The following is a 26089-nucleotide window of genomic DNA, read 5'->3' as shown; positions in this document are numbered from 1 at the left end:
GGACAGGGACACGGGAACGGGGACACGGGAACGGGGACACGGGACAGGGACACGGGACACGGGGACACGGGACACGGGATGGGGACACGGACACGGGACGGGGACAGGGACACGGGAACGGGGACACGGGACACGGGAACGGGGACACGGGACACGGGATGGGGACACGGGAGAGGGACAGGGACACGGGAACAGGGACACGGGATGGGGACACGGGACGGGGACACGGGACAGGGACACGGGACACGGGATGGGGACACGGGATGGGGACAGGGACACGGGATGGGGACACGGGATGGGGACACGGGACAGGGACACGGGATGGGGACAGGGACACGGGATGGGGACAGGGACACGGGAACAGGGACACGGGATAGGGACAGGGACACGGGAACAGGGACACGGGACAGGGACATGGAAACAGCAGGGTGAGAGCACAGGAACTGGGACAGGGACACGGGAACAGGGACAGAGACACGGGACTGGGACACGGGATAGGGACAGGGGAACAGGGACACAGGAATAGGGACAGGGACAGAGGAATAGGACAAGGACACAGGCCTGGGGGTGGGCCGGGAACAGTGGGGTGAGAGGGCCAGGGACACCAGACAGGGATGGGGACATGGGAGAGGGGACAGGGACATGGGACATGGCACCAGGGGATGTGGGACTGGGAGAAGGGACAGTGGTGAGGTGATCAGGGACAGGGCACCAGGTAAGGGGACATGGAAGAGGGGACCAGGGATGACGGGAGCAGGGACAGGGGACTGGGATGGAGGGGACTGGGACAGAGGACATGGGAGAGGGAACAGTCATGGGGACAGGGAGCAGGGATGGGGACAAGGACAGGGAGTGATGGAAAGGGGCAGGGAACTGGGACATGAGAGAGGAGATGGGGACAGGGGAAGTGGGAGTGGGGACAGGGGACATGGGGATGGGGACCAGGACAGGAGATGAGAGATAGGGAGCAGGGACAGGGGACCAGGTGAAGGGACAGGGAGTGTAGGATTGGGAGTGGGGACGCTGGGGACAGGGGACATAGGGCTGGGTGAGGGACATGGAAGAAGGGACATAGGAGAGGGGGCAGGGACAGGGAGCTGGGGACAGGGGAGGCCTGGGGACAGGGGACACGGTGGCTTTCCTCTGGGGGCTGAGGTCCTGCTCCAAGCCACCTTCCCTGCCCATCCCAGGCCCTACAGTGCTCACTGACGGGAGCAGGGGACGCAGGGGACACAGGGGACTGTCCAGGTGCCAGGGTCACCTCGGGTGTGACCAACAGGGCTGAAATACCCAAAATTATTTATCCCCAGGTACTGCAGTGACGCTGCCTGTGCACCTCCAACCGTGCTGGCCCCCAGGCTGTGCTGTGGCTGACGCGCTTTTCAGCACAGCACGCTCCTCTTCCTCCCTGCCACTTCAGCTTGTGAATACCTGGCAGTGCCAACGACTTCTGAACGCTTCAACCCAGTGTAAAGAAACTCTCATCCTAATTGGGAAAGAGCTCCAGTCCTCACTGTGTTCCCTGTCACACCTTCCTGCTCATTTTACATGTCCAGGGGGTGTAAAGTTGCATGAAGGAAACAAAAAATTCATTTTAACTCTCAGAAGTTAACAGGTAACAGATGCTTTGTCTCAGCTTCATTTTCTTTGTCACAAGCTGTTTTTTTGCATAATTTATTACCACCAATAGTTGAGATTTCATAGCAATGAACCCTGTATTTGATATGTAGGAGGCCTTGACATTATTGCCTAGAGGAAAATCAGTGGGACAGATGAGAATAGAGAATTGTTTGAACAACAGAAGGTCAAATTCTGGGCCTGAGCCAATGGCAGCCCCCAAAATGCAGCTTTCAAATTTGATTACAATGTTTTATGTTTATGTGTTCCCCAAAAACAGGGCTGGTGTGAGCCGTCAGTGCGAGCCATGGGATGAATCCTTCAAACATGAAATACATTTTGGTCTCTTCCCCACACACTCACACCGGGAATAACATCCACGTCCCCCCAAAAATCCTCGTGCCACCCGTTTTCCAACCTGCCAGCTGGGAGAGGGAAAGGAGCTCTGCCTCCAGCCTGGAGGATTCCCAGGAATGCGACTCCAAGAGCTTGGGAAAGGAGAGGCAGGAGCAGCTGGGACTCCAGCAGAGGATCCTGGAAAATCAGGAGCTGGCAGGGCAGGATGCTGGTGACAGCCTGGAGGATGACAGCTTGGAAGAGGACAGCTTGGAGGAGATGAGCTCTGATGAGAAAGGAGCTGAGTGTGACACAAACGAGAAAGGAAGGCAAAAGATTTATGGCAGTGGAAGGTAAGGCAAAAACTTGAGTGGAGTAGAATAATTCTGACACTTTTAACCTGATGTTCCTCAAGGCCACGTTTAAACATCCTTCAGAAAGCATTAACTGGGTGCATCAAATAAAATTGAATATCCTGTCATATGCGTGGAAGGTTTAACCCTGGATAAATTGGGAATAATTCTCGAGTTTAAAGGGATTACATTAAACCCCAAGTAATAACAATGTGCAGTTTCAATTTAATAGTCTACTTAAAATAAAATGACAAACAAATGAAGGCTAAATGATTAATAGCATGCTTTTATTCACCTCCTCAACAAGCAAAATGGCCAGTTATTGAATATTTTATTGTGAGTGCAAATGATGTTAATTGTACTAGAAACATGCTCTAATTTTTAGTAATTTTTTTGGACTGAATACTGTGCTGAATGTGAGGCTCTTCATTAAATGGAAATTTGATTTTATTTTGTTTGAACTTAGCCCAGTAAGCACTCCAGTGCAGTCCATTAAGCAGAGCAAATATCACAGCACACACACATGAAACCCCCTCTCTACATCCATTACCAACCTCGGAATTTGAAGAGGAAATGCTGCAGCTGTTGTCTGCTCCGCCACACTTTTGTTGAGGAGCACAGAGTCCATCCAACCTCCCCGCGGAGCTGGGGGCAGGAATAAAAGGTGCCCTTTTTGTCTGGGGATGATTAGGGATGAAGGAGCTCTTCACACTCATTTTGTCCCCGCGGCAGTGACCTGGGCTGAGTCCCGCAGTTGGGTCCCGTGCACACATTTCAGCACAAAGGGACCCTTCAGCATCATCCTCTGCCATTTCAATCATTGCAATTAGCTCACATATTTCTGTACTCACTTCCAAACAGCCTCACCTCGTGCTGTTTACCTGCAGCCCCCTTTCCAGCTGGGAATAAAGATGTTTTCCCTGGTGGAAATCTGCTCCAGGAGAGCGTGGCACCCGCACTCACCTGGAGAGCAAAGACAAACTATTGTCTTTAACAATCAGTTGTTATAGACAAAAATGAAGTGTTATAGACAAACAAAAATGTTATAGACAAGCAAAATGTTATAGGCAAACTATTGTCTTTTAACAATCAGTGGTTATAGACAAAAAAAATTGTTATAGATGAACAAAATGTTATAGACAAAATGTTATAGACAAACAAAATGTTATAGACAAACTTTTGTCTTTAACAATCCGTTGTTATAGACATAAAAAAATGTTACAGACAAACAAAATGTTATAGACAAACTGTTATAGACAAATCGTTATAGACAAACAACTGTCTATAACAATCCTGTTTTGTTATTAGGAGCCACTTGAAATAGAGGCAGAGGGATGGAACTCTGTTGGGAAAGGATGAATAAATGATTTGTGGAAGTGTTAATATCATTATTTAGGCCACTGGTTGGCTTTCTTTAACAGGAGTTGAAGAATCAACCAGGTCTCAGTGCCTGTAAATGTTCCTCTGGCACAGTCACCAAAAAAACAGGGCTGTACTGGAGAAAAAATTGTGTTAAAAGCTTTTTTTCTCCCCCATTCCTTCCTCCTGCCCCTGCCTGCACATCTCCTGGAAGCCTGTTTGGATGGATTTGATTCCTACAGTTGGTTTTTCCTCCCATTGCATCAGATCTTAAATCAGAAATTGGATCAATTGTGGATTTTTTTCGTAAGGCAGAGCATCTGGCTTTGCTCTATGACAAATGTAACTCAGAGCAATAATTTGGCCACTTGTTAAAAAAAAAATTGTCAAGCACACAGACTTTTCATTTGTGCTTTTCTACTCTTCTCTAATCACTGCCTGTTTTTTAATAAGAAGTGATTTTAAAATATTTTATATACAGAGCTTTTTTAATCAAAGCATCATGATGTTTCATGGGTGTGAGGAGAGAAAATAACACAGAGCTGGAGGCTGTTCTTGCTTGGACAGTCTCGAAAGGACACTTGAAAAACTGATTTTAGCAGGAATTTCACTTTTATTTCGCTCAGCAGAGCCTTTGAAGAAGCAACAACACAAACTGCCTTTTGTAGATGATATAAGTTTTAAGGAGGCAACAGAAAAATGCAATTTATCATTTCACTTTTTAGTTGATTCTACTAGGATTTAAACATTTCTGTGCCAAATTTATGATGATTGTGTTCCACTGCGATCTGAGTGTTAGACCAATTTATCATTCACTGATGATGAAAACTGAAAAGGAAGAGGAAGCCCTGCCTACATTTTCTACTAAAAAACCTTTGATAAAACTGTTCTGATCCTGATCCCATCCGGAATAATCCATCTGAAATAATTCATTTGGCCACAGCAGGACTTCTGTTTGCGCCCTGAAATAACACAGAACTTGTACAATTTATGCAGAAATAATTCGCTGTTTGTTTTTTAATTAGGAGAAAACCGCCTGTGGACAAATACTCCAGCCTGAGGTACAATCCTCATTGGAAGAGTACAATAAAGGGAGCAGAATTTTTTACGGCAGAGGAAGCATCCCAAATTTCTGGAGGAAGCAGTGGGGACTTTTCACTGGATTCATTTCATCTCCATTCTGATGGCTCCTCGGAAAATAATCCCCAGGAGGCAAAGACCCAGGATTCACTCCCTGAGTTTGATCCAGAATTAATCAGATTTTATGGAGCAAATGTGGCCAGCAACGAACCTGTTGGGCCACAAGCCAAAAGGAAGGAACCTGCAGATGGATTTCATCCCAAAGTTAATCCTGGCCGTGCTTTTCCTGCTCAGAATCAACAGGATCCACCCCAAAGAGCAAAAAGAGACTTTGTGAAAAGAAACAAGCGGACTTTGGGGTTCCGGTCAAGGAAGATGAATTCCTATCTTGAGCTGCACAACAAAAAGCAGCAGGTTCTCCAAGGGCAGGTGGGTAAATTGATAAATTCCCTGATTTCTATAGGTGAGGTCTGCCTGGTGGTGAACCCTCAGCTTTGCAGAGGAGAGAAGCAGATTTGGAATCTGTCGTGTGAGTGACAACTTTGGATTCCCAGGGAGAATCTTTGATGGAATAATTGACAAAGCTCCAGGTACTCCCAAGCCCAGTGGTGGCCACATTCTGTTCCTGGCCAGGGAAGTGTCACAGATCTCACAATGTTTTTTAATCTTGATGCTAAGGAGATTCTGTCTTCTTTCCTGTCATCTGCACCGCCCCTTTTCAGTGGCTCTTTTTATGCTGCCTCTCGTTTTTTTCTGCTTGGCCAACATGAGTTGGATAACGATTTTCTCTGCTACTGCCTCGTTCCAGATTCTTCTCAATGGAGCAAATGCAGAGTTGGTTAGAAGGAACCTTGAAGCTCATCCAGTGCCATGGGCAGGGACACCTTCCACTGTCCCAGGCTGCTGCAAGTTCCATCCAGCCTGGCCTTGGACACCTCCAGGGATCCAGGGGCAGCCACAGCTTCTCTGGACACCCTGTGCCAGGGCCTGCCCACCCTCCCAGGGAACAATTCTTGCCCAATCTCCCATCCATCCCTGCCCTCTGGCAGTGGGAAGCCATTCCCTGTGTCCTGTCCCTCCATCCCTTGTCCCCAGTCCCTCTCCAGCTCTCCTGGAGCCCCTTCAGGCCCTGGCAGGGGCTCTGAGCTCTCCCTGGAGCTTTTCCTCTCCAGGTGAGCACCCCCAGCTCTCCCAGCCTGGCTCCAGAGGGGCTCCAGGGTTTCCCCTGGACTGTGCTTGGCCTTTATCTCCATGAGATTTCCATGGGCTGATGTCCCAGGCCTGTCAGGACCCCAGAGGAGATTTGAGGTTGGACATCAGCAGCTGTGTCTGGAAGCCCTGACCGGCTGCGCAGTCACAGCCAAGTTGTGGCAAGGTTGGAGTAGAAATGTAATTACAGTTCCTAATGAACCATTAGAAAGGAGTTTATTGCTTTTCCTTGCTACTTACACTTAATGGGAAGGGGGGAGTCACTGAATCACTCCACACAGAAAATTCTTCCCTTGGAAAGCTCCAGGGACCTCGTGCTTCAAGTGACACCTCTGCCAAGGCTAATGAAGAGTTGACACAACGTTAGAGGGAATTTTCTGACTTCATTCCAGGCCCAGGAATGATGGACAGGATTATTTTTTTTTTCTAGCAGAGCTATTAAGAGCACTTGTTCGTTGGTGGTTTTTTTTCAGTTCTAATTTGGATGATGGTAAAAATAATGAGTGTAGATGGATGCTAATTAGAGCTATGTTGATATGATTATGTTTGCTATTCAGGGAATTCTGGAAATCTTCCCTGTCTAAGTGTTGGAGCCAGGGATCAGGACTTCATTGTGCAGACACTGTTCAAAGCCATGGGACAGGCAAAGGAATCTGTTAAGATCAGGGATGTGGGATAAGATTTTCTTGAAGTGGCTGTAGGGACAGCAGAGAGGTGACACAGCAGGTGTGTGGGACACTGTGCTCCTAACCAAGACACGTTAATACAGCTGCAACTGCTTGTTGTCCAGAGAAGCTGTGAACTTCCATCCCTGGAAGTGTTCCAGGACAAGGCTTGGAGCAGCCTGGGGTAGTGGAAGGTGTTCCTGCCTGTGGCAGGGGCTGGGACAAGATGAGCTTTGAGGTCCCTTCCAGAATTCTGTGACTCCATGAGCTGCCTCAGCAGCTGCTCTCAGCCTCCTCTGGATCTGCTGCAGGGCAGGCAGAAGTCACTGATTGATTTACTATTAATTTACCATTAATTTACTGCTTCCTAACCAACATATCCATGGCTCAGTCTTGTTGGAAGGAGTGAAAAAAAGTCCTGAGGGGAGCAGTGTCGGTCAGGAGCCAACTTTGCTCGCCTCACCTGGAAAGCTCCATCCAAAGCGCAAAACCACCGGGTGTGTGAAGAAACAAATGAGCCACACGTCACCAATCAAACTGTGCTTTCCCAAACTGATTAATCTGGGCTTTGCAGGGGGTTGAAGCTGAATTTATTGATCTGATCTCTGCTGGCTGCCAGGGGCTGTGTTTGCTTTGAGGGCAGGACTTTGTGCGCAGCTGACATAACGCGAGTTAAAACATTTCCAGCCTCGCTCTGCTAGGTGTAGATTTACACATTACAGATTCTCTCTGTGCTGGAGGTACCAAAGCCCGCCACAAACCCGTGCTGATGTGTACATTCACTAATTTCTACGGCATTTTATACAGCATCGAGTTCTTCGCAGCGTTGCCTGATTCTTAAAGAACCCCATGATGAGTTTCTTTGAGAGAGAGAGGCAGGAGGAGAAGCAGTGGCCCAATCTAGCTCAGCTGTGCTCCATCCGAGTTGCTTCCCTACCTCCAAGCCCCTTACTTCAAAGCCAGGAACATAATGTACAATTTTTTAATGGCTCTAGAGCAAGGCACTCAGACTGTGTGTGCACCGAGCCTTCCCTCGGTGTAAACACCTAATCAAGATTGCCCGGGCTTCAACAATAGCAGCCAAATGCAATTCGAGAACCACAAGGCTTTGAAGTCCTCCCTGCAAAGGCTGGTTTGCCAGTCTGGGATAATGACATGCCATGATTGCTGCCTTTGTTGTATCTTTTTCAGTGGAGAAGCAATTATGGGCCTCAATTTAACAGAATAGGCATTACGCAGCTTATGGTTCTCAAAATGCAATTTCATTTGATCATTTGCTCGATTTGATTGGTATTAATAGAATGGTTCACAAAAAAAAAAAAAAAAAGAAAAAAAAAAGAAAAAAAAAAAGAATGCTGGCAGAGGTTGTGTCCTGTTCCTCTTTCAAAGAGATAATGTAGAAGTATGTTTTACCTGCCCAGCACTCCATCGATGCTCTCAGTCACTTGGTTCCACCAAAAACGTCTTATTCGCTGCGAAGCTGTGTCTGTGCACAGCTCAGGAAAACCTCCGTGGTATTTTTTAATTTTCTTGTGATTTTTTTTTTCCCCCAGGGATTTACGTTGAGTTTGGAGCCATGAGATCACCCGTAAACCCAGCAATAAACCCTGCCCACCTTCTCTTAGCTGCCCTAATTTCTTTCCCTAAAAGTGAGAGGCTCAGCTTCCCACATTTTCTTCCCACTGATGATTTTCAGTGGATAATTCTCTGGGTCATAAATATCTTCTCATTGATCTAATGACTTCTTGGTCATGAATATCTTCCCCAGTTCCCTTGTGGGACCACTCTGCAGGGGAGCAGAGATTCCTGTCACAGTGACACTGCCCAACACACTTCGTCAACTGAAATACTCAGCAGGATAGTTTGGAACAAAAAAAAACCCATATAAAATTTTAAAAAAAAGCTAAAAATTTGATTTCCTGCAGTTTTATAGATTAAAAAAAGGTTATTTCAAGAAAAAAATTAATTACTGCTGTATTTACAAGGGTATCACCTGGCTTTGTGCAGTGCCACCCTCAAAAACTCGCTGCAGATCGATTTGCAGCCGTGGTTATCCCAGAGCTGTGGTTGTGTGGAGCCAGCCTTGTTTGTGAGCTTGTTTTGCCAGGCTCTGTGCACTCCAGGCTTCATTTCTGCAGCTCCCCCTGTGCTTTTCACCCCCATTATTGTGTTCTGCCAGCTTTTCCTGCGAGCCTCTCTTGCTGAGGCCCGGGATGTGTGTGATTGCCTGGCCAGGGATGGTTTCTGGTTATTTTGCTGTCATTAGGTGCATCCAGTGGCTCTCATGGAAATGGAGGAGCCCAGGCATTTGAGAGTTTCTGTGCTGCACACTTCCTGCAATTTTCCTTTCTTTTCTTCCTCTTAAAAGTAGGAGGAATTCTCCCTGCCATTAATTGGGTTTTGCTGCTTTTTCTCCTTTAACCATTTCTCTCCTTGACATCTGTTCTGTAATACCAAACTTCAGCATTTTAATTTTAACAGGCCACAAATGATTTCTCATTATTTTCCCCCAAGATTTTAAAATCCCTTCAGCAGATTGCTGTGACCACGAACATTCCTGGTTTTCAGGTCATAGATCCTACACCAGTTGATGAAGAATCACTCCAGAACGTCCCAACATTCCAGGCTGGGAAAATGAAGCCTGAAGACAAATGGTACCCAAAAGGACAGCAGCTCAAGGTTCCTTTTTGAGAGAATTTAGTAATTGAAATTCAATAGAATTTCATAGTTGAAATATGGCTTTAAATGCACTGAATTTGACCGTTTAAAGCTGTCATCCTGTTGCTTTTCAAGTTTTGCTTTAAAAGTAACTATTACTGACACTAAATCCTTAAATATATATCAGTACATCAGCACTGTAATTTAATGTGTGTGTGCTCTGTGTACTGAATAAATTTAAGGATTCTGAGCCAGAACTTCGCTATTTCTGCCTGATTTCACCCCCGAAATTAAGGGGGAGTTAATTAATTGCCACAAACCAGAAAAGCAGCCAAATAATCTCCTAAATAAGTTCTGGCTCAGAATCCCCCCAAACCATCAAACTCAACCATGTACTAGTTTATGATTTTACATTATCAAACAAGTCATCTCCTAAATAGAGAATAATTTTGGCAGCAGCCAAACTGGGAGCAGACCAATGTTTCCCCATTTAAACAATGAAATAATAAACAAATAAATAAATTCCTCATTCTGAAATTCCAGGCAGAAAGCAAATCTCTCCCAATGAGCAGCAGCATAAAATCCTGGTTGTATTTCACAGCAGTGCAGCTCCCAGTCTTTGAATTCCAGAATTTTACCAGCTCCTGGACCACTTCAAATCCTTGCAGCGCACAGAGAGTAACTGGGGAACTCCCAAACCATGATTTGATTTTAGATTATCGACCAAATCATCTCCTAAACAGAGAATAATTTGGACAGCCAAACTGGGAGCAGGCCAAAATAGATAATTCTGCACTGTGCCAGGGCATGAAACTGCAGGAGCCAGGATTGCCAGGGCTAAAGCTTTTCCCAAAACCTCCCGGAACTGTGTGGATTTCACACCTACATTGATCAATGATTTGATTCCCAGGGCTAAAGCTTTTCCCAAAACCTCCCGGAACTGTGTGGATTTCACACCTCCAATTAATCGGTGGTTTGAGTGCATTTGCCACGTGCTGACTGCAGGGCTTGCTCACAAAAGAACCCCAGAGAGAAGAGAGGGTGAGGAGGAGAATTTCAGCCCTGGCAGAGATATTTAATGGGCTGGGAATGGATTTGTGGGTTCCCTGGAAGGAAATCTGAGTCTTTCCTCCGAGTGGGCAACACCTGATGCTGTCGTTGGTGATAGATTGAAATGAATTTCGGGTTCAGTGTGCGGTGGTTTGGCTCGAAACAGCAGTGCCGGTGTGCTTGAATCCTTGAATTCTGGATTGTGTTTTGCAGGGAGGAGTGCTTGGTTTAGACATAAGATTATTTATGTAATTGGCATCAGGTTGTTCTACCACGGGCCAGTCTAATAGTGTGTACAAAGCCATTTCCCCCTGAAATTTGGCACATAAAAAGCAAGGACTGATTGGAGTTTTGCAGGATTTTTTCCAGGTGGTTGACAGAGGAGGTATCACTTATCCACAGGGTTAGATCTGTGCACTTTAGGGCACCATTTTTGCACCTCATATGAAACTCCCTCAATCCACATTTCCCACATCTGGTTTGCATCTGCAAGGACCTGAATCTAAAGTCCAACGCTGCAGAATTTGTTTCAGGCCATTAAGGCAAGTTTTGATGCTGAATTATTCATCGTGCAGCACCTGAAAAACATCTTTGCTTCTGTTCTGGACTGAGGGTTTCTCCATATTTGAATTTTGGGTTAAGGGTTTGGGTTTGGGTTAAGGGTTAAATCCATGAGCAGGGTTAGATCCAAGCAGCACAGAGGGATTTTGACGTGAGTGATGAAAGTTCCAAATGAAAATCTGAAATATCCACCATGAAATTCACCCGGCTGTTGGTGACTTCTTTCAGGAGCAGCACAAGTTCCTCCAGAGAGATCAAACAGAATCCAGCCAGACTCTCAGTGGAGGAGCTTTCCCAAGGGATGATGGCCAAGAACCCCCAGGAGGAGCAGCAGAAGCAAAGCCTCGGCACCAGCAAATCCCAGGATTTGCTCCCCCTGCAGTGGAGCAGGATCACAGCCCAGCACTGAAGGGATATCTGAATCCAAGCTCTTCTCTTGGCCCTGACCCAGCAGAAAAATCCCAGAGTGGCTTCAATAACTTCCCTAATTCAATCCTCACCTCATCTACCTATCATTCCCTCCCAATATTCCAGAATTTTTACCCAGCTGAGGTTTTAAATCCAGAGGATCCCAGTAAGGAGAGCAAGAAATACCAGCACGACTCTCCAGCTGGAATTCCACATCAACACTCAGCCAATGCCATCCCTGGGCAGCACTTTTCCAAGAACAGCAGCAGCAGTGGCCAGGCACAGCCGGAACTGGGGAATATTTCGTCTGATTTTAATGCAGTTTTTCAAGAAAAGGTGGTGAAGGATCAAGCACCACTTCAAGGCTTCAAAAATCATATTCATGAGGATAACAGGTATCAGAACAGCTGGTGGGAAGGATTTAAAGTGATAAAATAATATTTTCACAACCCTGTGATGCCCAGAAAACAAATAAATGGACAAGAAAATGCTTTAAAGTCTGAAGTATAAAAATATTTCTCATCCAAAGCTTTTCACTGGCTTCAGCTGCTTTTGCATCAGGCTGAAATTTCCCCATTTGTGGGTGGTTTTTTTTTTTCCATTTATTTTCCATACACTTGGGTGTAAGCAAAGTCATTTATTGTGAAATGCTCATCTCCCCATCTCCCTGCTCCCGTATTCCATGCTCAGGTTGTTTGCTGAGCTCCCTGCTGTGTGGAAATTAAGATTTTTTTTACTCTTTCCCCTTCACTTTTTAAAGGCTTTTTCCGTGTTTTGTTCCCAGTCCACCGATGGCTTCTTGCAGAACCTCCCGTCTTACAGAAAAGAAGAAGCAGCACCAGCCAGGAATCTCTGATTCTGGAGATGATTTTGCTGGCACGTGGCTGTGGGGTTTGTTCCCTCCTGCCCTGCCCCGGGTGAAGAGGGGTTCACAGGGAGATTGGGGAAGAGCTGAAGGAAATCCAAGGAAAACCAGACGAAGCAACTCCGAAGGATCTCTCCTGCAAATGGAAGAGCAAAGCCAGGCCAAAGCCAGGAAGAAGGTGAGAAAATAAAAGTGGGTTGGGTGGTTGAGCATTTCTATTCCCCCTCTAATGTTTTTTCTTAATAATCCAAAGTTTTGGTGTTTTGTTTGTTTGTTTTTAATATAAACAAGGACTGAGAAATATTTTGTTGTTGTAAAAGCACATGGACACACAGCAGAGCATTAAAAATCATGGAACAGAGGTAGAAACAGACACCGAAATCGTTTTAGACACTGAAATCATTGTAGATTCTCTTTGAGATGCTCATTTTAGTCCAAAGAGCAAAGGGCTCCACGTGGATCAGTCTGGTTTAGCTCCAGGGACACACAGAGCAGTGTTTGTCCCGTCGTTTATCCACAGATAAAGTTATTCCGGCTCGGGCTGTTTGTGTGGAGCAGCAGGGGCAGCCTCAGATGTGAGCCAGCCATTATCCTCCTCATGCTCATTTATTGTCCAGCTCAAATCTCCTGCTTTCCTAAAGGGATTCCAACCCCAAAACTTGGGGGATTTGTAAAGCTAACGGCATAAACACCATCCCAAACCTCCTGATGGTCCTGATTAAAGCTTGGATCCCTTTGTCTCCTGTGTGCCCACTTCTCCTGGTGTCACCACTTAGCACAGCTGCAGGGGCACAGCGGAAAGCTGCCCATGACAAATTCAACGTTTGAGGGGTTGGCTCCAGGTCTCAGGGCAGACAAACTAAGCTGGAATAATTATTCCATCCAGTTTGGGTATTGCTGCCTGAGTGCCTCTAAGAAGAATTAGGATTATGGTGGTAACTGGAGGGCAGATTTCCTTCCCTTTCTCTTCAGACCGTTGTTGCCTGTGCTGGGTTTGCAGCAGTTTTCTCACGCTCCACATGTGAGGAATGCACAGAGGATCAGGCTGGTTGTGTCTCCCAGGGAAATCCAGCTTTCCCTGGTAAACAAATGCACTCGTGCTCTCTGCGAGAAGTAGGAAAACCCTGATCTGGTGGGACACAGCGAAATTCACTCCTCACCGTGCCTCAAACGAAAAGTTAGGGAGTTATGGCGTGTCAGAACAGGGATGGCTGACACAAAGAAACCTCAAATAGGAAATGTAGTGCATAGAAGTAATTTCTCTGCATTTAACTTGAACCTGTGTCTTGAAGAAACGCCCGTTTTTGTTTCCATAGAGAAATGGGTGTTCCTGTGCTATTCTCTGCTTGATATTGCCACAGAGATGGTCATAATGAGCTTCACTGACAAGATTTTAAAACATAATTCCCTCCTAAAAAATAATCCAGTGGCCTTGAAGGAGAATAAAATTATTCTGGAGGCATTGGGGTCTTTGTGTGATGCCCTGAAGTATTGGAGTGGCATCACCCACCACTCCTGCCGTCACTGTGCACGTGTAAAACCTTTGCTGAGCAGCAAAACATGGATTTTTCAGCTGTCTGTGGACAATTTTCCAGTGCAGCTTTGAGAACAAGGAAAGGTTATTGTCACTAACATCATTTGCGTGATTTTTGCCACCAAAATCAGGTGATTTTATCTGTTTCTCTTACAAGAATTTCTTTGGAGTCTCATTCCGATCACAGTCAAATGAGTGGGTTTAAGCTTTTCAAAATAAAGCTCAGAAAAGGTCATTTTTGACTGAGAAAATATCACTTTGTCATTGGGATAATTGGCCGTTTCCCACCTGGATCCGAAGGAAATTCTGTGTCATTTGACTTTTGCCATTAACTCAGTCCTGTCGGTCACTTATTTAAAATGAGACGTGCCAGGGGTAGGACTGAGATTGCAAATTAAATCCTGAGGCTTCCACCACAAGACTTTCTTGGATTATTCTCTCTGTGAAATCATATCAAGGAAAATCTGTTCGCTTTTCAGCTGAGTAGCTCCAAACCCTACATGAATCTGAACATGAAGCTTGGAGGCCTTGGACCTGACTATGAAACAATCAAAGAGAAAGTGAGTAAACCAAAAGTGAATTTAAGCAGGGGAGAGTGGCAGAGAAATCGTAATTTATGTTTAGCTGGGACTTTATATCCTTATAGCTGGAGATCCTATGGGAAAATTCAAATCAAAAACCAAGACAGCTGTCCTGGGGATAGTTTTACTCCCATAAATTTTAAATCCAGAAATAGGAATGAATCAGGGCGAATTGCACATCAGGAAATGACACACTCAGGTGGCTGAGTTGTCATTCCCAGCCTGAAGATCCACCAAGTGTTCAAAGTGGAAGGAAAAGTTGTGTAAACACAAGGAAATGTCTGGCTGCACTCAGGTGAAACGGAGACATTCGGAATAAAGACGGACCTGGCACATCTCTGCTGAGCTCCATCCTCTATTCAGCCCGGGGAAAAGCTCTTAAAAGGGAAAAGCAGCTAAAAAAAGCTGTGCCATTTATCAGGGGCTTCTGTTGTGTTGCTGAGGGAGGATCAATGGCCAGGCCAGGCTGGAGAGTGGCAGAGGTGGAAATGGAATATTGGTGGGAAAAGGGTTTCATTGATGGATCCCCTGAGCCATTGAACTCCAGTCCCCTTTTCTGCTCTTCTCAGAAAGAGAAGCTAAAGCTGCAAAAGGAATATTCCAGGCAAATCAAGGAATATAACATGAAAAATATCACTGTGGTTCAGAGGCTGCCTGCAAAACCCCAGGTGTCTTCAGTGTCCAGGCAGAAGGTAAGAGCTGGCTGCCCTCACTGGGTGTTTCTGCAGGCTGAGGACTGCAGGCTCCAGGACAAAGCTGGGAGTTTTGTCACAATTCCTCAGTTCCTTGCATTTATTCCCAAACATAAACCACTAAGAGACAAAACCTTATGGTTTGGATGTCAAAAAGGGGTTTGGGTTCCTTTACAACATGAGGTGATTGCAGCTTCCACTGCAGACACGAGGTGTTCCCAAATCCATGCCAAAGCCCATCCCAGCTTCAAGCAGGGCTCTGCCAGCTCCAGGATTTCTGTAAAACTCTTTCCATTCCCTCTCCAAAACAGCCTCCCGTGTTCCAGGCATCATTCGGCTTCTTAATTTTGTGCATCGTGCAGGAGAACCTGAGCTTGGTCCTGTTAACCTGCAAAACCCCCTGCCTGAGGGCAAGAGCTTAATGAGGAAGATGGAAATGGAAAGAGAAATGTTTATAAATTCAATAGCTTTGTGTTGCTCTTTCTTTTTGAAAATCAAAACACCTCTTCAGTGTCTGAGGTGGCTTCCAGTGGTGTCAGGAAGCAAATCTTGGGTTGGGTCGTGTTGCAGTCACCACTGGGATTGAATTCTGTCAGAACCAGGAATTCAGAGATATCCTACTCAACCCACCTAAATATTCTTGGAAATACTGGCCTTTGAGGTTTTCCTCTCCCTCAGTCACCTCAGTTTTGCTGGTTTTAGGCTCTGGAATATGCCAAGAAGATCCCAAGACCAAAGACTTTCATCACGAAGCAACCAGAGCGAGAAGTGAAGGAGGTTGTGGCCCAGGCCCCAGCTGGCCCCAGCTTGCCCCTACTGCCATCCCTGGAATGTTTGTGGAGCAGGCACCAGAAGGAGAAGGAACTCGTGGCTGCTTTCAAAACCCTTCATATCTTATAGGTATTGGGGGAATCTCAAGGATCAAGGCAAGAAAAATGCCTGAATTTGGTTTATTTTCAGCTGTGACAGTCACGTCTCGATTCCCCAGCCCGCTGGAATTTAAACTGGCTTGAGGTGAATTATTTTTAAATAGAGTTGGTTCCACTTGTACCTGTTTTGTTTAATAAATTGACTGTTTGCATTTATAGCACTTTAAATGTAGTTCCTCTGCTCTTTTCTTTTGAAAACAGTGATCTGACAGTTGCAGCTTTCAGACCAACCAGCTCCTGGCTTGGAGCTGCTGGATCATTTTTAAACACCAAAAAAACAGACAGACACATCTACAAAACATTGAAAATAAACTTCTGTTTCATCTGATGATCTTAGCACCAACAATATTCCTCTTTCTGAAGGGCAGGAGAGACTTTTGGCCAGAAATAAAAGCAAAAAGGATCCACTGCTACTAAAAAAGGGAATAAAAATATGCTCCAAACGCAGCAGTTGGTAATGACCCACTGCTAATTATGTAATTGTTATCTCTTAGGGAAGAGTTTCCACAAAAAGGTCAAAATTTTGAAGCTTCATCTGGGACAAGAAAATTCCAAACAAGTCGTGGCTGAGCCTGCAGACAATCTGGGATTAGCCAGGAGCAGTTGGAAAATATATTGGGTAACTGAGGATAATTGAGAGCTGCATGTTTGAGAGGGAACAGCTTTTAACAGATTAAGGCTGTAAAAATAACAACAAACAGATGGGTTTCTTAGGATGGTTCCATTCCTTTAACTTAGCAAATTATGAATTAAGTCACCATATGAAATGTGATTAGAGCACACAGCGAGGGAATTTGGGCTAAAATCTCCTGGAAAACAGGCTGGATAAAAGGAAAAAAAAAAAAAAACAAAAACCAACCACCCTGTGATAATGAGGAATTGCTTTATCCAATTTATTTGGTCTCTTTTTTTATGGGGGCTCCCAATTTCATTTTGGGGAAAAAGGAACCTGGGCCTTTGAACCCTCCTGAGGGGCAGGAACCTGCCCTGCACTGCTGGATCAGCCCCTGGGACTCACAGCTGGGAGTTCAGGACATTTGGGGGAACATTGAGACGAACCCCAACCACTTTGTGATGACGTGGAGTTGCTTTATCCAATTTATTTGGTCTCTTTTTTATGGAAGGCTCCCAATTTAATGTGGGGAGAAGTGATCTCCATCCTGCCCTTCCTCATGGGAAAAGGAACCTGGGGCTTCAAACCCTCCTGAGGGGCAGGAACCTCCTCTGCACTGCTGGAGCAGCCTCTTGGACTCTCTGGAAATTCAGGACATTCTGGGGAATATTGAGAGATATTAAGAATATTTTGGGATGCCTTGGTGGGAGAAGCATTGTCCAACATGGGAACGTGACTCAGGCTGCAGGGGGAATGTTTTCCACGACATTTTTGTCACTTACAGCCTCCAAGTCCAGCGTCTGGAGCAGAACCTTCCTCTTCCTCAGCCTCTTCCCCTCTCCTTTGGGCACTGCCAGGCTGGGAAACAGTTCCATGCTCTGCTTTCCCACTTTTATTTTCTTTAAACCAAACCACAACACTTCGAGGCATTTTCTGCCCAGGCCACCTCAAACTTGTTGTTCCTGCTTAAAAATGATAATCCCCCCGCCTTAATCCAAACCTCAAGTGCCTGTTTTAATGAAACCTTCAGATGAATATCAAAGAGCTATTTACTCGTATCTAATATTTTAATTAGATTATATTCTCAATTTAACCCATTAAACCCCCTTTGATGAGCTCCATGCTCCGTGTTTAGCCCCAGATGCTGGAGGTAATGAATATTGGACCTTTGATTTAATGAGAACTTCTGCCTTTCCAGCCTGACTCCCTTTGTATCCCACTGTCCCCCCTCCCTTTTTTTTTTTTTTTTTTTTTTTTTTTGCTTTCCTGGCCCATAGAATTCAGTTAATTGAAGAAGTCTCTTATCACCACACATTAAGGAAGCGAAATTAGCATCCCTTTTCTGACGAGAAAATGCAAGCAGACATTTTCTCTTTGATCTGAGGGCTGAGTTGAAGTAGGCAGCAGCCCCCTGAAAATGAGCTGATGGCTGCATTATTTGGCTGCCATGCAGATGTGTCCATGTGGTGCAAAATGCTTAATGTCTTAATTGATCCCCCTTCCTCCCTCGCTGGCATCCTCCTCCCAGGAATTAGGGGAGAAATGTCTTCATTTGGGGTCTTTTTTTAAAGAAAACAATGAATTTTTAGGAAATATTTGAATACTAACCCTGAGTGACACTTGGATGTGATGCTGCGTCTGGAGGAGCATATTCTTTATATTTTTATTATTATTTTAACAACCACTTTTTTTTTTTCAAATAAACAATTATCATCTCACAAACCATTCAGAAATTCTGTTTGTCCTGGTGGCATCCTCCTCCCAGGAATTAGGGGAGAAACATGTTCATTTGGGGTCTTTTTTAAATAAAGCAACGATTGTTTAGGAAACATTTAAATACTAAACCTGTGCGACATTTAGATATGATGCTGCATCTGGAGGAGCACATTTTTTAACATTTTTAAATTATTATTTTAATAATTTACACCACAATGACACAGACTCTGAGCTTCAGAAGACTGAAAAGGACTCCTTGATTTTGGGGATGTGTCTCCCTTTTGTACTATTTCACACAGACCAATTGGATTGGTGACACAAAGGCAAAACCTCTTCACTCACATTGGTCTGAGCAGAGGGACAGCAAGGAGAAGTCCCTCCTAGGGAAAGGAATGAATAACCAAGGTACAGTTACAGAAACATTTCTCCTGTTTACAGAAAATTCCCTGAGGAAGGAATTTCAGAAAACCAGAACACCTCAGGCACGGCACCAGGGCTACATTTTCCATGTGAGACAAAAGCTGGGATGTGGGGAGAGGAGCAGCTCTGGTGTGAGGAGGAGCTGCAGACACAGAACCCAGCGATGGGGAAGGGCAGGAGCTGCAGCAGGTCATCCTGGTGGGCCAGAGGTGATGCTGAGCCAAAATCCTGGAGCTAAAGGTGCAGAACGAGAGGACACAGTCTCAGGGAAGTACAGGCTGGATATCAGGAAAAAAGTTTTTTACAGAAAGGGTGATAAAGTACTGGAATGCTCTGCCCGGGGAGTGGTGGAGTCGCCATCCCGGGATGTGTTTAAGGACAGACTGGATGTGGCACTCGGGGCCAGGGTTTAGTTGAGGTGTCAGAGCTGGGTTGGACTCGATGATCTTGGAGGTCTCTTCCAACCTGGTGATTCTGGGGTTCTGTGAATTCTGGGGTTCTGTGATCTCTAGCTTGGCACAAGCCCAGGTGCAGAGTGAGGAGCTGCAGGTGGTGCTCAGACCTGGGTTTGTGTCCTGGGAGCTCTGCAGGGTTTGTCCTGCAGCCCAGCAAAGCCAACAGGATGCACCACAGCAGAGAACCCCAGCCTGGGGCAGCACCTGGAGTGGGTTCAGGAACAGCTGAAATGTGGGACCAACTCCTCTTCACTCCTGCAATCCCAAACCTGGGTCTTAAAACCTCAGACCAACTTCTTCCGTGAAAAACCACACCCTCACAGGTGGAAAAGCCACCTGTGGGACCATGATCTCACATTGACACCCTCCTGCCTTGCCAAGCACTAATGCTGGGAGCAGCTCTCCCCATCCCTGCAGCGCAGCCACCAGCAGCTCGTCCATGCTCTGGAAACAAGATCAATCCAAGAAATGAGAAATCTAGAGACAAGATGAATCCAAGAAATGAGAATTCTAGAAACAGGATGACTCCAAGACACAAGAACTCTAGGAACAGGATAAAACCAAGAAACAAGAAATCTAGAAACAAGGTAAATCCAAGGAATAAGAAATCTAGAAACAGGGTAAATCCAAGAAATGAGAACTCCAGAAACAAGATAAATCCAAGCAACAAGAAATCTAGAAACAAGATTAATCCAAGAAACAAGAGCTGTAGAAACAAGAAGTCTAGAAAAAAAAAGATGAATCCAAGAAACAAGAAATCTAGAGACAAGATTAATCCAAGAAAGAAGAGCTCTAGAAACCGGATAAATCCAAGAAATGAGAAATCTAGAAGCAGGATGTATCCAAGACCAAATTCAGCCACTTTTTAAGCCAAGACCATCCAAGCAGGAGTTTGCAGGTGATTAAGGTGATGCTGTTTGTTGTCGTGAGGAGAAGGGAGGAAAAGCTCCTCAGCATGGGGCTCACACCCGCAGGAGCTTCACTTCAGGACGTCAGTGATAAAAAAATGCACTGAGTCCAGCAGTCAGCAGAGAGAAATGAGGAGAGGAATCACAGAAAGAATTTCGCATCATGCCCAGGTCGTTGCTGGGCTTGGCCATGGGATATTTACACCTTCCCCACAGTACTGACCCTCCACGTGTGTGCAACAGCAAGAAATTCAAATTATTTGCTCCATAACTGCCCTTGCGACCTAGATCTGATCTGACTTTATGGAGCTCTGGCCATGGAAGGAAAGAATTGGGGTTGGAACTGCTTTCCACACCCATTAAAGTTCAGGATGTTTAAGGCAGCGCGCAGGAAAATGCTCGAAGTCAAAACAGAAAGCAAAGGTTCACGGCAGGATTTTATAGATTGGTTTTTGATTTTCTGTAATGAAAACAACAACAACAAAGAAAGCATTAACCACTTGGGTCTTAAATTAGTCACAATTTCATTTCAGAAAAATCCACTGGAGGGTTTTGATGAAAATCAATCTGCTTAAAAAAAATAGGAAATCCACCGGCATTTCCTGTTTCCAGCGATTATTTCCTTGCAAGTCACTTCCACTCCAGCATTCCCCAAATGAACACGTTAAGAGTTTAAAAAAAAGAAAAAGAGTGAGAGCAGCTCTAAATCTCTCCCCTACCCCTCAAGCTCCTGGGGAAGAGCAGGGAAAAGTCGGCTGCTGTCACGGGCTGAGGCAGGATCCACAAATAAAACCTCATTTCATTTATTCCAAGTGAAAAATCTCTGATACAAACAAAAAAAATCTGCCTGCCCAGCCCTTCCTTTTTCCCAGGACCATCTCCATTCTCCAATAACCCGTTCCCAAAACGTTTCCCAGACTCTGGAAATTCCATTTTTCCATCTCCAGCTGGGCAGGTGACACAGAGGATTTCTCTGTGAGTGTTTCCTTCATCTGTCTCAGTTTCTGGGGGTTTTTTTGGCACCAAACTTTGTGGGATGAGCAGAATCCCAAAATCTTCCTGTTCCCTGCAGGGCTCCGTGCGGGGCACTGGGGTGGGGACATCCCCGGACTGGGAATATTCACATTCTGCCTGAGTTTGTCACCCAGGGGTCGGGTTTTAATTTGATTTGTAGCTTTAATTGTCAGCCAAGGTGCCTAAAACCGCCCGGAGGTGAAGAGGGTTGTGGGGTTTGTTTTATTGATCGGCAGAAACACTTCGGGAAGGGAGTTCCTGGAGCGACGGGGGAGGAACAGCAGAGGTTTGAGGGTTCTTTGAGTCATCTTTTGACCTTTTCTCACAGATCTGGCAGCCCAGAGCAGAGCCAGGCCAGCCCCGAGCCATTCCCGATCCCGGGAACACCAGCGGCAGACACGGGAAAAAAAATTATCCCATAAATTATTATTAAATTATCCCATAAATATCATGTGGAGCTTTTCTCTGATGTTATTTTTAATAATTCCCAAAGAAACGCGTGCTCGGGGGAGGCTGGCAATAATCACAGCACAAAACACCTTGCGGGTGGCCCGGAAAAAGTGTGAAAATTCCAGGTTTTTCTGTTCCCATCGCGTCCCTGCCCCGGGATTTGGGAGAAGGGGAGAGCCCGGAGCTGGGAGCGGCATCTCCAGCCGGCGCTGCCTCAAACCTCGCCGAGATTTCAGGAGCAAAGCGATCTCTTTGCCTTCTAAATCCTAATTTTTAAAGAGGTGAGTGGCATTTTGTGGGTGGAAATGATTGTCCTGAAAGGATTTATTAGAGACAAGCAGCTTTTCCTGGATATTGGATGGATATTGGGGGGTTTTCCTCTACGCACAGTGCGTGATCTTTATTTTACATGTAAGAAAACAGAAAGGCAGACTCGCAAAAAAAAAAAAAAAAAAAAAAAAAAAAAAAAAAAAAAAAGGAAGCAAACACACACATTTCAATCATCTGTATTTTATATATTAAACAGGAAAATTAAACGTTTTCCCCCCCCACAGAACGACGTGTCCCATAATCCAAAACGCCCTGAAAGTGCTGAGAACGCCAAGACAACCGAATGAATTTTCCGATTAAAAAAAAAAATAATAGAAATAAATTAAATAACCTAACGAGACACCGTGTTGCTGCTGCAGCAGGGAATAAATATCTGAGCCAGCACAGCCCCCGCTCCAGGCTTCTCCCGGGGAAATTCCCAATCCCAACATCTTCTCCCCCGGAGAGATGCTGAGCCTCCGCCGCGCTCCCGGCGCGTTTCCCAGCCAGCAGCTCAGCCCAAAACCAATAAAAAATAAACTCTAAAACTCGGAATTTACCTGGCAATGAAGCCCATTTCCCTGGCAGGGAGGTAAAGGCAAAGCGAGCGCGGCCGGGGCCGCTCCAGCGGAGCGGGGAGAAGGGAGGGGACGCGGGCGGGGGGTCAGAAACCAAACCGGGACCCGCTCCGGGGCTGTTTCAGAGGAAAAGGGAATTCTCCGGGATCCACACTGGAAGCCGGACGGGAAACAGGCTGCCGACACTTCTCCAAGCTGTAGAAAATCCCTTTTTCGCAGGCTGGGAGCGCCGTTTGCTCCGTGCAGCCGTGGTAGGATCGAGTTCTCGGTGATGCTGCCCCTTCCCTTCCCCGGAGCGAATGGAATAAACCGATTTTTTTTTTTTTTTTTTTTTTTTTTTTTTTTTTTTTTGGCCTTACCTGTGTTTCTTCGGAGGGTTTTTCTCACGATTCTTTTTATTTGTGCCGGGCTTGGAAGCTCTGCCCGACCTCCCGCGCTGGGCATGGAGAGGGAGAGCGTGGAAAGAGCGGCGAGGATTTAGGGATTCATGGAATAAAGGGTGAAATTCGCCCTGCCTGCCGCTCCCAGGAACCACAACATGCTGCCACGAGTAGACATTTATTTGACACCCGAGGAAAGTTCGGGGAACGAGGAAAAGTCCGACACTTGTGAGGGAAGGGGGAACCTAAAGCAAACCCGGCTCGTTTTTCTCCCCTCCGCCCCCAATTTCCGAGCAAAGCCCGGCCTTGGGGTGACGCCGGGGGGGCACCGCGGGGTCCCGGCCCCCTCGGGAGCATCGCCACCTTCTCCCCGGGGAGGGGAGGGGGCTCCCCCCGCATCCACAGCCCCTTTTCCCGGGCCGTGCCCGAGGTGGGGAGGCGGGGGCGACCCGCGGGGCCGGGGCAGAGCCAAGGAGAGGCAGCAGAGCCCCGGCTGTCCTAGAGGCGGTGGGGGCACATGTCCCCGTCCTCCAGGATGTCCACCTCGTCCTCGGGGTCCTGCAGCACGAAGGGACCGGCGGGACCCTTGCGGGGCTCGGCGCCGGCCGGCTCGGGCAGCTCGGGCTCGGGGGAGCTCTGCTCCCGGCTCTCCTCCCCGCCCGCCTGCTTCGGGTCGTCCTGAGTCTTCCTCAGCTGCTTTTTGTGCTTCATGCGGCGGTTCTGGAACCAGGTTTTCACCTGGCGGGAGGAGGGAAAGCGGGAGAAAGATTGGGGGGAAAAAAAAATAAAGGAAGGGGGGGAAAAGTGGTAAAAATTAAAGGGAGAAGGATGGTGGATGTGATGGATGTGGGGATGGTGGATGGAATGTGGGGATCTGAATGGGATGTGAGGATGCTGAAGGGTATGTGAGGATGCTGAAGGGGATGTGAGGATGCTGGAAGTGACCCGGGGGATGCTGAGTGGATGGGATGTCGGGATTCAGAGGGGATGTGCTATGAAGGATGCTGGAAGTGATCCGGGGGATGCTGAGTGGATGGGATGTCGGGATTCAGAGGGGATGTGCTATGAAGGATGCTGGAAGTGATCCGAGAGACGCTGAAAGGATGGGCTGTGGGGATTCTCCTCGGGCTGTGGGGACGCTGGACGGGCTGAGGGGTGCTGACCTGTGCCAGCCCCAGTCCCCGCTGCCCGTACCTGCGTCTCGGAGAGGCTGAGGGCCGTGGCCAGCTCCACCCGCTCGGGCGTGGACAGGTACCGCTGGATCTCAAACCTCTTCTCCAGGCCCGAGAGCTGCGAGTCGGAGAAGACGGTGCGGGCTTTGCGGCGGCGGCAGTGCTTCCCGGGCAGCTCGGCGTGAGCGTGGTGCTGGAACAGCGCCGGCACCGGCATTCCTGGGGGGACACAGGGGGACACCCCGCTGCCGTGGGGCAGGAGCCGCCAAACCCCCCCCGGAATGTCGGAGTTTTCCTGCCTCGGCTCGCGGTGGGCTCTCCCTCCGGCCTCTGGTAATTTTTCGTTGTTTTTTCGTTTATTTCGTTTTGGAGCTCGGTTGATTTTGGTTTGGGGGTTTTGTTGGGCTGAAAATGAGGGGATTCTCACCCCGGGAAGGTGAAGGGAGCCCGGGGAGAACTGACACCGGAGAGGACCCGAGGCTGGCGCCGACACCTGAACTCTCCCGGCGAGGAAACCACAACGAAAAGGGCATGGAAAAAACCGGGAGAGCCCTGGAAAACACCGGGATGGGGGAAGCGATCCCGCGGACACACGGCTTGGGAAACTTGGGAATTTTCTCCTTGCAGAGCAAGGAACGGGCCCGGGGAAGGGCAGAGCCCCGGGGTGCGGGAGAGGAGCGGCGCAGCCCCAGCCGGGACAGCGAAACCCGCATGGACAACGGGAGGGAAAACAGAGCTTATCGGTCCCGAAATAAAAGCGATTAAAATTAAAATAAATTAAAATTAAAGGCAAAGAGAGGGAAACCCTCAAGGTTTCGGGCATCCGCTGCCCCGGGGCGAGCGGCTCCTGCCCCGGGGTGATGATGAGGGCTGCAAAGAGATGCCTGGACGGCCCCAGAGCGGCTCTTTCGCCCCCGTCCCCACCCGGACGCCCCAAATCCGGCAGGTGCCGCCGCACTTACCCGAGGCGGTGAGGAAATAGGGCTGGTGATGATGATGATGCTCCGGCTTGTGCAGGGCGGGGTGCGGGTGCGGCGCCAGCAGGGTCGGGGTGGGCATCAGGGGGTACCCATAGTCCAGGAGGGGCACGCGGGAGGCCAGGGAGCCGGGGAAGTGCTCGGGGGGCAGCTCCCGCAGGGCTTTGGGCTTGTGCAGCAGGATGTCCTCGATGAAGAAGGACGTGGGCCTGCCCGTGGAGACCGGGTGCACGGGCGCCGTGAAGTTGATGTTCATCGCGGCTCGGAGCCCCTCGGAGCTGCGGGGACAGAGAGAGGGGGCGGCCGGCTGCACCCCCCGGGGCCGGCAGAAGGGGAAGAAATGAAAAAAAAAAAAATCACGATGAAAATAAATATATATATATTTGTTTTTGACCCCCAGTCAAAATAAACAAAATTAAATAAAAATAATATTTTTTTTTGTTCTTTTTAAAAATTAATTCCCCCAGCCGGAACGAAGCTGGCGGAGCCGGGGGAGGCGAGGCAGGGGATGCGCGGGGCGCATTTGAGGCGCGCTGGGAAGGGGGATCCGCGCTGAGCCAATGGCGAGCGGGGGGAGGACGGACCTGCCGGGCCACCCCAACCACCCCGGGGGCGAGGAGGGGGCCGGGAGCCGCTCCGCAGCTTCCCCCGAGCACCGCTCCGCTCCCAGCGCCGCGCTTGAGGAGTTTTCCCAAACACCGCGGGGAAAATCTCCTTTTTTTCCCCCTTTAAAATAGAAAAAAAAAAATAAAAGGAAAAAAAAAAGAAAGAAAGAAGAGAAAAAGAAAAAAAACAAGGAAAAAAAAAAAAGAAGAAGAAAGGGGAAAATAAAGAAAAAAAATTTAAAAAAGAAAAATAAAAAAATTTTAAAAGAAAAAAGAAAAAAAAAAAGAAAAGAAAAAATAGAATAAAACTTGGGTGAATATAAACCAGCGGTTCTTTCCCAACCTGTCCCCGCGCACGCAGCTTCTCCCTTCCCTCTCCTCTCTCATCCCACCACGGTTTTGTTCCCGTCCCTTCCCCGCTCTCTGTTGCGCCAACACTTTTTTTTTTTTTTTTTTTTTTTTTTTTTTTTTTTTGGTCTTTCCTCTGTTTGTCTTTTTTTTTTCCCCCCCTTTCCTCACCCCTCTAATCTGCACCATTCATTTCCCCGGAGTCAATTTGCTCAAATGAGGGTGATACGCCACATCATAGCCCAGA

The 26089-nt window shown here is 47.3% G+C and overlaps 2 protein-coding genes across 2 annotated transcripts; one reads left to right on the top strand and one right to left on the bottom strand.

Annotated features, from left to right (window-relative positions):
• The first annotated feature begins 1929 nt into the window (after window positions 1-1929).
• Window positions 1930-16010, top strand: JHY (junctional cadherin complex regulator). The gene is made up of 8 exons (XM_066203553.1): window positions 1930-2306; window positions 4691-5174; window positions 9188-9298; window positions 11117-11691; window positions 12081-12339; window positions 14175-14255; window positions 14846-14968; window positions 15671-16010. The coding sequence occupies exons 1-8, from the start codon at window positions 1930-1932 to the stop codon at window positions 15866-15868; spliced, it is 2208 nt and encodes a 735-aa protein (XP_066059650.1). The 3' UTR covers window positions 15869-16010.
• Window positions 16011-23159: 7149 nt separating this feature from the next.
• BSX (brain specific homeobox) lies at window positions 23160-25238 on the bottom strand. Its single transcript, XM_066203661.1, has 3 exons — window positions 24875-25238; window positions 23935-24131; window positions 23160-23478 (listed from the first exon to the last, which is right to left on the bottom strand). The coding sequence occupies exons 1-3, from the start codon at window positions 25143-25145 to the stop codon at window positions 23239-23241; spliced, it is 708 nt and encodes a 235-aa protein (XP_066059758.1). The 5' UTR covers window positions 25146-25238; the 3' UTR covers window positions 23160-23238.
• Window positions 25239-26089: the final 851 nt, after the last annotated feature.

Source organism: Chamaea fasciata, unplaced genomic scaffold, assembly GCF_029207755.1.
Source record: "Chamaea fasciata isolate MVZ Bird 193981 ecotype frontalis unplaced genomic scaffold, bChaFas1.0.hap1 SCAF_24, whole genome shotgun sequence".
Taxonomy (NCBI): Eukaryota; Metazoa; Chordata; class Aves; order Passeriformes; family Sylviidae; genus Chamaea; species Chamaea fasciata.
This window is presented reverse-complemented; position numbering and strand designations above follow the sequence as displayed.